Source organism: Sinocyclocheilus rhinocerous, unplaced genomic scaffold (assembly GCF_001515625.1).
Source record: "Sinocyclocheilus rhinocerous isolate Xijiao unplaced genomic scaffold, SAMN03320098_v1.1 scaffold68, whole genome shotgun sequence".
Taxonomy (NCBI): domain Eukaryota; kingdom Metazoa; phylum Chordata; class Actinopteri; order Cypriniformes; family Cyprinidae; genus Sinocyclocheilus; species Sinocyclocheilus rhinocerous.
In genome coordinates this window covers 301,428-314,389 of record NW_015666487.1, presented here as the reverse complement: position 1 = coordinate 314,389, position 12,962 = coordinate 301,428, and the positions used below count along the sequence as shown (strand labels likewise).

The following is a 12,962-nucleotide window of genomic DNA, read 5'->3' as shown; positions in this document are numbered from 1 at the left end:
TCTGTGTGCATTGAATTTATTTAATACACAAGTTTCACAATTTGAGTTGAATTACTGAAATAAATGAACTTTTCCACGACATTCTAATTTATTGAGATGCACCTGTATATACAAATTAAAAATAAAGGGAGAACAGGCCTAAGCTGGATATAGGCTACAACAGTCGGCTTAATTAAATAGCACAACAGGCAGCTCTCTTTTAACACAGACTTTTAAGAAGGGATGGATGTTTGCTTCAAGTGATAAGCCAGGCAAGTGAAATTACATTATTTTGTTGTATGTCTCGTTTTCTTTACGTTTTCTGACTAAAAGCAACCAAAAAGCCATTTTAAAGTGGTTAAGCAAATAATAATAATAATAATTATAATACTCAGCAGGGATCCCAGACCAATACAATTAGTGTGCCTCCTCTATTTTAAAATCCACGAGCCGCCACTGCCTTTGACCTGAAAGATGTGTGTGTTTCAGGGGAAAGACTGAATCAATAGTTCTTCCTTGTTGTATTTCACAGTCTGTTCTCCTCCGTTTGAATCACGAGATCAGTCAGAAGGTTTTGCAGTAGACATTTACTCTCAGTAACACATACAGATCAACAAATGCCAGTGATGAACAGGGTTCAGTTCAGATCATTTGGTAGGTAACTTTTGGACAACATGATAGTATTTTGCAACACCCGCTGAGTGGCATTAAACAGCTTGAAAGATCAAAGACAATTTTTAATATAACTCCGACTGGATTCGTCTGAAAGAAGAAAGTCATATACACCTAGGATGGCTCTGGGGTGAGTAAAACACAGCCTAATTTTCATTTTTGGGTGAACTAACCCTTCAAGGACTGCCAAGAAGCAGTTTATAGGCACATTAGTAATCTAAATTATTAAATGAATAAATAAATTTACTGATTAACAGACAGCAAGTTTCCTGCAAACCTCAAGATACCAAATCAAACGATATGCCTATATCTAAATATCATCTTTATAGATAAGTCCATCTAGATAAGTGGTTTTATCTGGTATTGCTTGAGGGCCTGGATTTCTGCAGTATCACTTTTCTGTTCTGTGATTTAATTCATTTTGATCATTTAATTTGGAACTGTCAAATGAATGAATGTGTCTAAAGAAAACCCCTGCTGTTACAGTAATTAGCAACCTTATGTGATTTACTGTGATTGACATTGGAAAGGTATAAATAGGACAGATAGAGGTAGGTGCAAAAATCACACACAAAATCACATCGTATTTATTCCAGAACTACGTGTAATTAATATCTTGAAAGGACTGACCAAATGGAAAGAGAAGATTTCGCTAAGTCACTAATGGTAATCATTTGGACAAGCATCAGTTTCAGTATTGCCAGTAATATCTCTGTAAATATATGTAGAACTTATCTATGATAGCAAGATTTGTCTGATATAGTGCTAAATTGCACTTCGTTAGAAGACCTATCATTAAACCTTGGAAATTGCTCTACTTACTGCTGAGAGGAACTGCTGAGAAATTATATGGCTAGCAGGTCTAACTCATGTCTTATTCCTATGCCATTTTTCACCACTGTCTCAAATACATCCGTTTTGTGAGGGGCAGTGATATATATTTAATTTGTATCTTCATGCTGCTTACATATGAACATTTTTCATGAAAATGCATGCACTCAAGGACTCAGTATGTATTGATTACAGATATGAAGAGAGTGTCTTCATGTACAGTAGCCGATAAGAGATGAGGGGGTTTGTAGAGCTTAATCTGGAGCCTCAGAAGATTGGCAGCAGGTTTTTGAATTGTAAAGCTGTTGGATATGGCTCCCCTCCAGATTATGTCTCAAACTGAGTTCAAATATTATTCTGTTTTCGTTTTTGTTTTGAATTTTTTTCCCATTTATTCTGCAGGAAAGTAATCACACTCCTCAATAAGGCCCTAATGGAGAATGAGACCATCCCTTTGGGCTATGTCCCACATTACCTTCTTCAAGGAGATCCCTTTGCTTCCAAGCTGTCCAGGGAGGCAGACATAGTGGCGGCGTTCTACATCCTTATCATCGGTAAGTGCACAAGGTCGTTGTTCATGTGAAAGTGTTCTTTATAAGCAGCATGTGAATTGTCTTGGATAAGATCAGAAATAATAATTTAATCATTTGAATTCGAATATTTAATTTAGGTTACAGCAGAATGTCTGGAGTTTTAGTGATTGTACTTATTTCTTGTTGATTTTAAGAAGTTTGTCTTGTAAAATGTCTTCAAACAAGTATTTGTAGTGAATTTAACATACTGAAATTTTCATTATATTTTAGTTACCAACAATTGCATGATAAAAGCATCAGATATTTTAATGACTCTCAGTGATGTCAGATAATCGGGTTTTGCAATTAGATTTATTGTATTACTTAATCTTGCCTGAACATATAACATCCTTGGCTTGCATAAGAACCACTTATTTTTAACGTCATGTTGGTTGGTAGGGCCTATGTGCTAATGAACAGTCTTGGGAGTAGACACATTGATATAATCTTTAAAACAATGGGTTCAAACCCCAATTGTTCATCATGAATAAAGCCCACCCAAGAACTGTAACATAGCTGAATATGTATTTAATGCATTTGTTTTTAATAAATATGTGTGCACCATTGCCATGTGTACTACTGGCAAAAGAGAAAAGATTCTGCAAGATTCTCCATGTTTTGTTAATAAATTGATGGATTTCATTAGACTGTTCACAGAGACACCTAATTATTTTTGTCATTTTAATGAGAACCTTGTACAATTTTTTATCTTTGACTCTCAGATATTCATTATTAGCTATTTTTGTCCAGGAAGTCCATTGTATTGGTCTGCTGAATTCAATATCGGAAGAATGCACACCTACCATACATATTTATTTCACTGATGTTGTTATGCATTTTAAAAATGTATCTTGAAAATTCCATATATTCCTCTTTCAGCTTATTTGTCTTGTTTGTCGTGTGTGAGCGTGCTCTGAGGTTATTAAAAATCAAAGCATGTGTCTAGCGTTTTAAGATGTTTGTATTGACCAACAATAGTAGCATGTGTACATATAAATTATATAAGCACATTACAGAGATTTTTCAGTGACTGTACTGACACAATGAATGCCTACAGGTACATTAACCAGCATGTATTTGATTCCTTCTGAATCGAAAAAGTTATCAATTTAAATGAAATGTTTAAGAAAGACTAAAAGGTGCAGAAGCTACAGTAAACACATTCTGAATTCTTAGAACCAATACTTGACTTGTAACTTTTACTTAAATTAGCTAAAAACTGACAGTCACTGAGACACTGAGACTTGTTCAATCCTCTCACGCTGTCATTGAGATGTCATCCTCTGTCATATAGTGGAGTTTGTTTTGAGCAGTGTCATTTAGTCCATGTTACATGCTACATACAGGGGAGATCCTGGTTGGTTAATTTTTTTTTACTACACTGAATATTTTTGTGGGTGGGTTTATGTTTGAATGGCAGTTTCTCTGTAGGTACATACTGTAGTATTGTTTGCCAGAAAAAAAAAGTTAGTTAATTGAACACATTATTGTAGGGGTGTATTTTTATTGGCTTTTCAGGAAAAAATTTAATGTTTAAATAATAATAATAATAATAAATAAAATAGTAATAATAATAAAATGCAAAACAATTCATGAAATAGCAAAAAAGATAAAAGGTGACATATTCTTTTTGTACTTTTTAATACTTTGTATTGCAGAGGTCTTTGTTTCCCCCTTTTTTTATTCTTTTCATGAATTTCTCTCTAAACCAGAATAAACATTTCTAAAACTGACATGACCTCTCCAAGAGAATGATTGCTATGTCCAATCTGTATAGTTGTTAGAAATAATTCAGATGTTTTGCCACTGCATGTCTTTTACGAAATACACTTTTGAAAAATTAAATTTGATAATGTTTGCCAATGTATGTCTGTCTTTTGCGCAGTACGCTTTTGAAAAATGTAATTAAAAAATCCTTTTTTTGCTCAGCACAACATCATTTATAGCCCAGTCATCCATCAATAACCGTGGTATAAAAGCTATTCTTTGAAGGACGTTGCATCCCTTTTTTTAAATTAAGGTATTTTCCTTTGCCGAGATTTCCATGTAATTCTCCTTTTTGACCTGAAAGATGTGTGTGTTTCAGGGGAAAGACTGAATCAATAGTTCTTCCTTGTTGTATTTCACAGTCTGTTCTCCTCCGTTTGAATCACGAGATCAGTCAGAAGGTTTTGCAGTAGACATTTACTCTCAGTAACACATACAGATCAACAAATGCCAGTGATGAACAGGGTTCAGTTCAGATCATTTGGTAGGTAACTTTTGGACAACATGATAGTATTTTCATTTATGGATGGGCTGTCCCTTTAAGAGCAATAACTGTTGAAACAATGTATCTGTTAGTGATGTTAATGTGTGTGATCCATGCACATTGATTCACGATCATATGAGAACAGCAGACTAAACAAAATTGAAAGAGTTCATTGAAAAGTCACATGAAATAAAGTATTTTCTCTTAAATGTTGCATCAGTCAGCTGACACAAAAGGACAAGTGACCTCTGCATTGGAAATTTGATTTTCATAAAGGTGCCTTGGACATTATGGATTGAACATAAGATTTTGAGTGATAGATAGTGATTGTTTTATTTAATACAATTTTGTGAAAGCTCTTTTTGGACAAATTTTAGCAGGCACATATGTGGTCATCTAGTTACAAAACAGAGAAAAGACGAATAACATGAATGGGAGCATCGTTTCATTTGAATGCATGTGGTTGTAACCAGAAATGACTAATTATCACACTGCTCTTTTGTTATAGTGACCTTTTTTTTGCCCTTTCACTGGGAAACGGGATAACCAGTAACCTTCAACTCTTATTAGTTCTCTAAAAATTACTGGTACAACAGAAGTCTTAATATGCAGCCACTGTATTTCAACAAATACACAACCATTAAACACCTGCTTCTCAAACTGACGCAAAGGACTCTATATAATGGAAAGAATAAAAAAGCTTTTTCCCAAGGTCCAAGACTTACTTTTTCTGGCATTTTAAAAATACCATCAGTCTGCACATCATTTGTAGTTGTGTTTACTGTTTAAAAAGGTAATGAATTTGTTTTGATTCCCCCTCCCCCCAGATATTATGTATTGTGTGTGCAGTTACATCTTTGTGAGAAAACATGCAGTATTACAGTTTGTCTTATGTTTTTACAGGTATCTTGTCAGCCACTGGAAATGGTTATGTCATATACACAACCATCAAACGGAAGGGCAAGTTAAAGCCACCAGAGTTCATGACGCTGAATCTGGCTGTGTTCGACTTTGGCATATCAGGTGAGACTGAAAGACTTGATGTCATGCTGCTGAAATACTGTTTTCATCTGTCAGATGTGCTTTTCAAAAATTAATTCATTTTAAAGTGGAATACAAGTGAATGTATTACATAACAGAAAGGATCTCTTTGTTGTTTATAGGATCTTCTGCCTTTGTGTGTGTGTGTGTGTTGAAGATACATACATAAAGCTTTCAGTGTATAGTTTGTACAGCTTGTATTGGGCTTTGGGTATTATGTTCCGAATAGACAGTGTGGCAGTAAATAAGCCAAGGTTATTCAGTGCTGCCTCTTTTATGATACTTGTCACTGCCCTTACTGATTTATTGGCTGTTATTGAAATTACACACTTGTGTAAATCAAACACAGATTTTTAAGCCACAAGGTTACACAAATGAACAAAAGATCTATTTAATGCCTTGATTGACTCCTGAAAAATGTAAAGACTCTCTTTTCCTTCAGATTACTCTGGTGATTCATTTTTCACATAAATACCAACAGTAAATAATTTGTAGTTACTCTGTTTAAATCTGAATGTCTTTTTAAAGCAACAATTCATATTTTATGATAGCTTTTAATATTATACAATAAGAATGAAAACAATAATATCTATATTTAACATACATTTGGAAAGATGATGGCGGCATGTTGTAAAGTTTCCAAGAGTTTACTGTAGCCTTTATATAACAATATAAAGTCAAGTCTGTGTTAGTTTTAATACAAATCATAAAGTGCTTATGGTTATTGATTAGAGCATGTTTCATTCACAAATTTGGCATTGTTAGTTCTGGCTCTAAACAGCTAATAGAAAACACACATGACATGATTGCTGAAATATTGGCAGGGGAAATTATTTTCAAGTTGATAAAATATAACCTCAATCATTAGACAAATTTATCAGTAGAATTTTAATGGGGCACAGAGGTATTTCACTGGGGCTTTTACCCCAGTAAAAAGGAACCGCTGATTCCAATGTGCTGGCCTTTGTTCCTGGTTCATAATAAACATTTCCTCTCGTTCAAAAATTTGAATTCTAGCCCCACCTAGTGGGTGTGTAGTGTCGCTTCCTCAGGGGAGCAGTGATCCCTGATAATAAACCAGCATTTCTTAGAGTATTGCATGCTGCTTACAGCTCAGTTTTCATTTAAATAGATCATTTTTCGCAACACTTTACAATAACAGTACATGAATAATCATTTACTAACTTCTAAATTAAATACATGAAGTAACGATGATTATGGCATGTACTAATCAAGAACTAACTTTAATCACAGTCATATGAATTCATGTGTGATTAATGACCACCTTGAATACATGTTAGTACATGTTTATTACACACATGAATTCATATGACTCATGGTGTAGTAGGTAATGTTAGTTATTGATTAGTATGTGCCTTAACTCATCATTAGTTCATATTTAAATAATACTTAATTTAGGTGTTAGTGCATGATTATTCATGTACTGCAGGGGTGTCCAACCCTGCTCCTGGAGAGCTACCATCCTGCAGATTTCAGCTCTAACCCCAATCAAACACACCTGAACCAGCTAATCAAGGTGTTCAGGGTTGCTTGATAATTACAGACAGGTGTGCTGGAGCAGGGTTGGAACTAAAGTCTGCAGGACGGTAGCTCTCCAGGAGCAGGGTTGGACACCCCTGATGTACTGTTATTGTAAAGTGCATAATCTGTTTAGTCGCCATCATCCTTAAACACTCACTTTCTAAGATTTGCAGAACAAACTACCTACCGTGTAGCTCATAAAGTTCATTCCAGTTAATTAAAGGTGGGGAGTGTAATTATCTGAGCCACTGACAAAAATAATGACTGTTTTCAAATAAGTTTCCCAAACAAGTTTCTCTCTGCCTGCAATTGGTCAGTCGACAGTCCTACCCCAAAATCACAGCATTTGATCAAACAAAGTAATAATGTTTTTCGAGAGAATCAGTTTACAAAGGGCTTACTTATAGCTGCCTTTGCATATTATTTGGGAGAGAAGAAAGTAAATTACATAGAAAAAAAAATTGTGCGTGAGTGTGAGGGACAAGAAATTTAATCAGATATGATTTATCATTTTAAGCGCTCAGATTCAAATCAATAGTTACTTCCCAATTGCCATTGAAGAAGACTATTATCAGGATGGCATCACTGTATTTAAAAATAATGAGGTTTCCCAGGAGTCATGCACAAGGCAGACTACTCTGCGTCACATTTACGCAGACTTGGGGTCATGGTGTGCTTTCCACCTCTGGACTCTTCCTCGTTTTTTCCACATATATGTAATCTATATGTTTACAGAGAGTATTAATGAGAATCTGCATCATATTTCAAACAAATGTAAATTTAGGTCGTTTTAGATACAAACAGTAATCAAAGATATTAATTATATTAAAAGATATGAAATCTACTGGAAAAGAGCCGTTTGGAGTGATAAATAAAAAATTTTTGTTGCAAAATTTTAAGAAACATCGTAACATCATAGTTTGCAGTTCAGTCTTTGCAGTGCTCTTATTGCCCTCTGAGAGCTCACTTGAAAACAAAAGTATTCTTTTGTCAGTAATAATTGCTTCTGAATTTTTTTTTATGGCTTGTTTAACATCAAGTTCTTTTTGTATGTTTTGTCAGTCACTGGAAAGCCATTCTTCATAGTGTCTAGTTTTGCCCATCGCTGGTTGTTTGGCTGGCAGGGTTGTCGCTACTACGGCTGGGCTGGCTTTTTCTTCGGATGCGGAAGTCTCATTACGATGACCATTGTCAGCTTAGACCGCTACTTGAAGATCTGTCATTTAAAATATGGTAATTACAATGAGCCTAACTGTCTATCTGTGATTCTGCTTATTCTGTCTGTCTATCAGTCTATCTATCATTCTGCATTTCTATCAGTTGTTCTATCCACCTATCTGTCATTGTATCTATTGTTGTGTGTGACAGGCATTCTATCTGTCTGTTATTCTATCTATTTTTTTTCTGTCTGTCGTTCTGTGTTTCTATTTGTCTGTCTGTCGTTATATCTATTTTTGTATCTGTCTGTCTCTATTGTTCTGTAATTCTGTCTGTCATTCTATCTGTTGTTCGATATTTCTATCGGTATGTTGTTCCTTCTATCATTCTATCTGCCTCTCTGTTGTTCTTTACTGTTGTATCTGTCAGTCTGTCTGTTAAATCTATTCTGTTAGTCTGTCCTGTATTTCTGTCTATTTCTATCTATTGTTCTATATCTCTGTCTATCTATTGTTCTGTTTGTCTATCTGTCTGTCATTCTGTATTTCTAGCTATCTGTCGTTCTATCGATCGTTCTAGCTGCCGTTTAGTTAGCTTTACTAACATCAGTTCACTCTGCCAATCAGGTACATGGTTCAAACGGCGTCATGCCTTTCTCGGTGTGGTTTTTACATGGATCTATGCTGCCTTCTGGGCCACCATGCCAGTGGTGGGTTGGGGCAACTACGCACCTGAGCCGTTTGGCACCTCCTGCACGCTGGACTGGTGGCTGGCCCAGGCCTCGGTGTCTGGCCAGAGCTTTGTTATGTGCATGCTCTTCTTCTGTCTCATCTTCCCCACCGGCATCATCGTCTTCTCCTATGTCATGATCATCTTCAAGGTCAAATCCTCAGCCAAAGAAGTCTCTCATTTCGACACACGGAATAAGAACAACCACAACCTGGAGATGAAGTTGACTAAGGTTTGTGCGTTTTAATAAGCAGAAATGCTATGTGGAAATGCCATGTCATTTTTGACATGGTTCCATTTGCATCCTCCAGGTGGCGATGTTGATCTGCGCAGGGTTTTTAATAGCTTGGATCCCTTATGCTGTGGTGTCAGTGGTGTCTGCTTTTGGAGAGCCTGATTCAGTGCCTATCCCAGTCTCTGTTGTGCCAACTTTGCTGGCCAAGTCCTCTGCTATGTACAATCCAATCATATATCAAGTCATTGACTGTAAGAAGAACTGTGCAAAATCTTCCTGCTTTCAAGTTTGGAGGAAAAAGAAACACTACAAGACTTCAAGGTACGTGCAACGTTCAAATTCTAGAGGAATGAGGGATAAACTGGCTTCTGATCACATTTTTATATATATATACACATCCTTTGAGGAATTTGTCACCCAAATTTGATGAAAATGTACTGATCCTCAGGCCATCCAAAATTTGTTTCTTCACCTGAACAGATTTAGAGAAATTTAACATTACATCACATGCTCACCAACAGGTCCTCTGCATTGAATGGGTGCGGTCAGAATTACTTGTGAATTACTGTAAACTGTATAGCTGTTGAACTATTCCTTTAAAATACTTTTATTTAGGACATGATATACTTGGGTTGGTAAATCTATATAAATGTTAATAAATGATTCCTCTGCACTAGGTCATTATATTATGAATCAAGCACAATATGCAAATGCATATACTACTGTGGGTGGATGTTTTTTGCTGCTTTGCCGCGTCTCGCTCTCTGTCTTGTTCCATTAGTGTTAACACATAGTGTTTCATAAGACCATGTATTCTTATGAAATATGTTTTGCATAATTGCTGATATTTCGATATGGTAGTAGTTGTTTTGCAAATTTGGTTTTGCAGAGCTCTTTGAGGGGATGGGAATTCTGTTTTCTGAACGCAAAAACATCTGTCCTTATAGCGTTGTTGGTATGCATCAAGAATGTGATGCGTTTACATGTTTCGTTGGCATTCTGCGTTAACAAGCTTGGACACTGTAAAGTAGTGTTGCCTCATTTTTTGAATGCTTATTTGAAAGATTGTTGTCATAGTATGACTGGATTAGGCTAAACTTAACAAAAAGCAACTGATTGACTGAAGACTATTGAATGTAGCTGTCTTGTTTTTCCCAGGTTCTGCTCCATCTCTGCCTCCCTGAAACAGAGAGCAGCCAATGAAGTTCCAATTGAGATATGAGGAAATGACAGGAACTCACAATGGGCCCGACTCACACTGGACAATTTGTTATTGTGCAATTGAATTTAGACATCAACAGTTCATACCCGCTTAACTTTGCTGTTGTTTCCTACTGCCATCAACTTCACATACTCTGCAAACACATCTCTTAAATTGATCTGTGTGTGTATAAAAGAATTAAGTATTAAATAGGATTCATTTTTATATATTTTTTTTGTTTATTTGTTTGTATTGTATTCCAGCATTCTCAGAACCACGATGTTTAAATCATCTGCTTGAACTCTAAAGTGGCTTCGCTTTTCAACAAGTCTGTGTCACGCTCACATCTATACAACAGCATGGTCACAGAAAAACAACAATATATAGATATCTATATACCGTAAAGACAACATGTGTGCATAATGTTATTATTATTAGTAGTATTTTTTTTTATTATCAAATTGAATGGACACTGATGCACTGATTCAGACCATTGAATTTCTTTTACATTATTATAACAGACGTACCATGATAGTTTTGGGGCATGTGCAATGATTATATACTTCAGAATTTTTACATTGAAAGGTGTCCTCCAAAGATTCAGTTCATGGTCTTAAGAATTTTTGTGTTTTCTTCATTTTATTTTTAATCATTTAACATTTTAACATTCTTAGTAACCTTTTGCATGTTATCAAGCTGCAGAAAGCCCCTAAGGTTAAAAGAAAGTGAACAGTTGGTAAAGAGAAGTTGTTTACAGGTACTAGTGTGGTTAAATGTTTTCCACAAATATTATAAACGTTCTGTGGAAGTTGGACAACTAATGGAAGTTCTAACAGTTAATAATGTAGCAAGCTGGGTTTACAAAATATTCAGTGTTTCTTTTTTGAAATAGCCGAGACTAGCATATGTCAGAAAGGGCCTAAAATGAACATTGACTGTATAATGATGATTGATTAGAGAGAAGCTTGTAAATACTCAAAACAAAATGTTAGCACAATGATAGCTAATTATTATTAAATATTAAATAGTTTAAACTTATTTTGATGCAGATCACTGTTTTACCTGAATGGCAACCAGAAATATTTCTGTAACTGGAGGTTTGGTTATTCAGTAGACATATTATCAAAATGAAATTGTATTTATTTTTTATTTTATTTTTTTGTAAGACACACTCCATTAACCTTTATGTATTTGAATTTTTTTTTTTTTTTACAGTGTATAGTGATAAAACCTAAATAAACAAAAGCGAATATTTCAGAAATATCTTTTCTTGGAAGGCAAAGTATTTAGCAGAATGTCCAGAGTAATTTTTTAGCCCTTTGAAAAAGTGAACCACAATCTGAAAAGCTTTTAACCATGATTGAGTAAATGAAGACAAATATTTTTGAATGAAAGAAATTACATTTTTGTGCAATGTAGCTCAGACAATTGTTCACAAAGGTCTTGAATGAGCAGCTTTGTGGTGTGCTCTCAACAAATGCAAGGTTTGACCTTGTTGGGTTCAGGTTTAAATTCCCCATTCTTATCTCCTGAGCCTCTGACAACTGTATTACCCAAGGTACTTCTTCAAATCCTCACAGTCTGTTGGTAGCTGAGCCTTATGGTGTTGGATTTCCCTCAGCAGTTTTTCAGCAGTTCAGTATAATGTCCACGTCTTTTCTCTGATGCTTCCATGCCGTTGTGACGGAGAGGGTGACTTCCCCTGCAAATCAATGCCCCAGTTGCAGGAAGTAGAAAATGCACTGGACGCCTCACTGACTGCCTTCTGTTGTCCTTGTCATAATGCAGTTTACAGCACGCAGGAGCCAGAATAACAACCAGACAATATGCTAAAAGACCCTTCAATTTCCACTGAAGGCTGTAAAAGCCACCTCTCACATTGTCTTTAACTGTGACTTGAAATGAATGCCTTTTCATGTATCATGTGCTTTAATCAGCTTGATGAATTATGTACAGTATATAGAATGATTAGCACATTGAACCTGAAGTGAAAAATATAATGAAACCAAAGGTAAACCTATCATGTTTCATTTAGGTAGATAGGATACGCTCTCCTTCTCAATCAGATCTGACAGGCTTGTCAATGAATAAGACCGATAAACCTTACAAAAAAGCTTTTAAAGAAGAAATCGAAATCGCCATTAAATGAAAGAATAGACTATTCTACTATAAATAACATTTTGCTTTATTATCAAACCTGTACGTTTTTACTTATGGTCAAGGGAAGCACTTCGAACCAACCAGAAAATGCATTGCCATGTGAATTGATGTAACATGGGACATCTAAAGTGTTCTAAATCTAAGTGGTGATCTGGGAGGCAAATAAAGCTGGCAGATTGAAGAATACCAAAGATTTGCATATTTCACAAGCGTGAGGCACAATGCATCTTCTATACTATTTTTAGGGTTCTGCTACTGCAATAAAGCCTGTCACAAGTAACAAATCATTGTTCTGGTGCATTCAACTTTAAAATGCCATTGCATTAGTCAGTTGATATAATGCACTGATTCCGGCCCTGAGGGTATCAGCATTTTTGTCTTCAGCAGATGTCTTGGCATAAATAGTAATCTCTTCATTGTAGTTACAGTAAGTTAAATTTAATACAGGACCTTGATTAAATGACAACATTCAGTGTAGACTGAAATAGTTAAATCTGTAATATCAGAATATGACAATATAAGACATTCAGTATATTGCTAATATAGTCATAACTTTTGTGCAAGTGCAGAATACATGCTGATCCATTATCA

At 35.4% G+C, this 12,962-nt stretch overlaps 1 protein-coding gene across 1 annotated transcript; it reads left to right on the top strand.

The window, feature by feature from the left end:
• The first annotated feature begins 1,889 nt into the window (after positions 1-1,889).
• Positions 1,890-11,327, top strand: LOC107732377 (opsin-5-like). The gene is made up of 6 exons (XM_016543676.1): positions 1,890-2,036; positions 5,209-5,328; positions 7,951-8,121; positions 8,673-9,007; positions 9,087-9,331; positions 10,169-11,327. The coding sequence occupies exons 1-6, from the start codon at positions 1,916-1,918 to the stop codon at positions 10,230-10,232; spliced, it is 1,056 nt and encodes a 351-aa protein (XP_016399162.1). The 5' UTR covers positions 1,890-1,915; the 3' UTR covers positions 10,233-11,327.
• Positions 11,328-12,962: the final 1,635 nt, after the last annotated feature.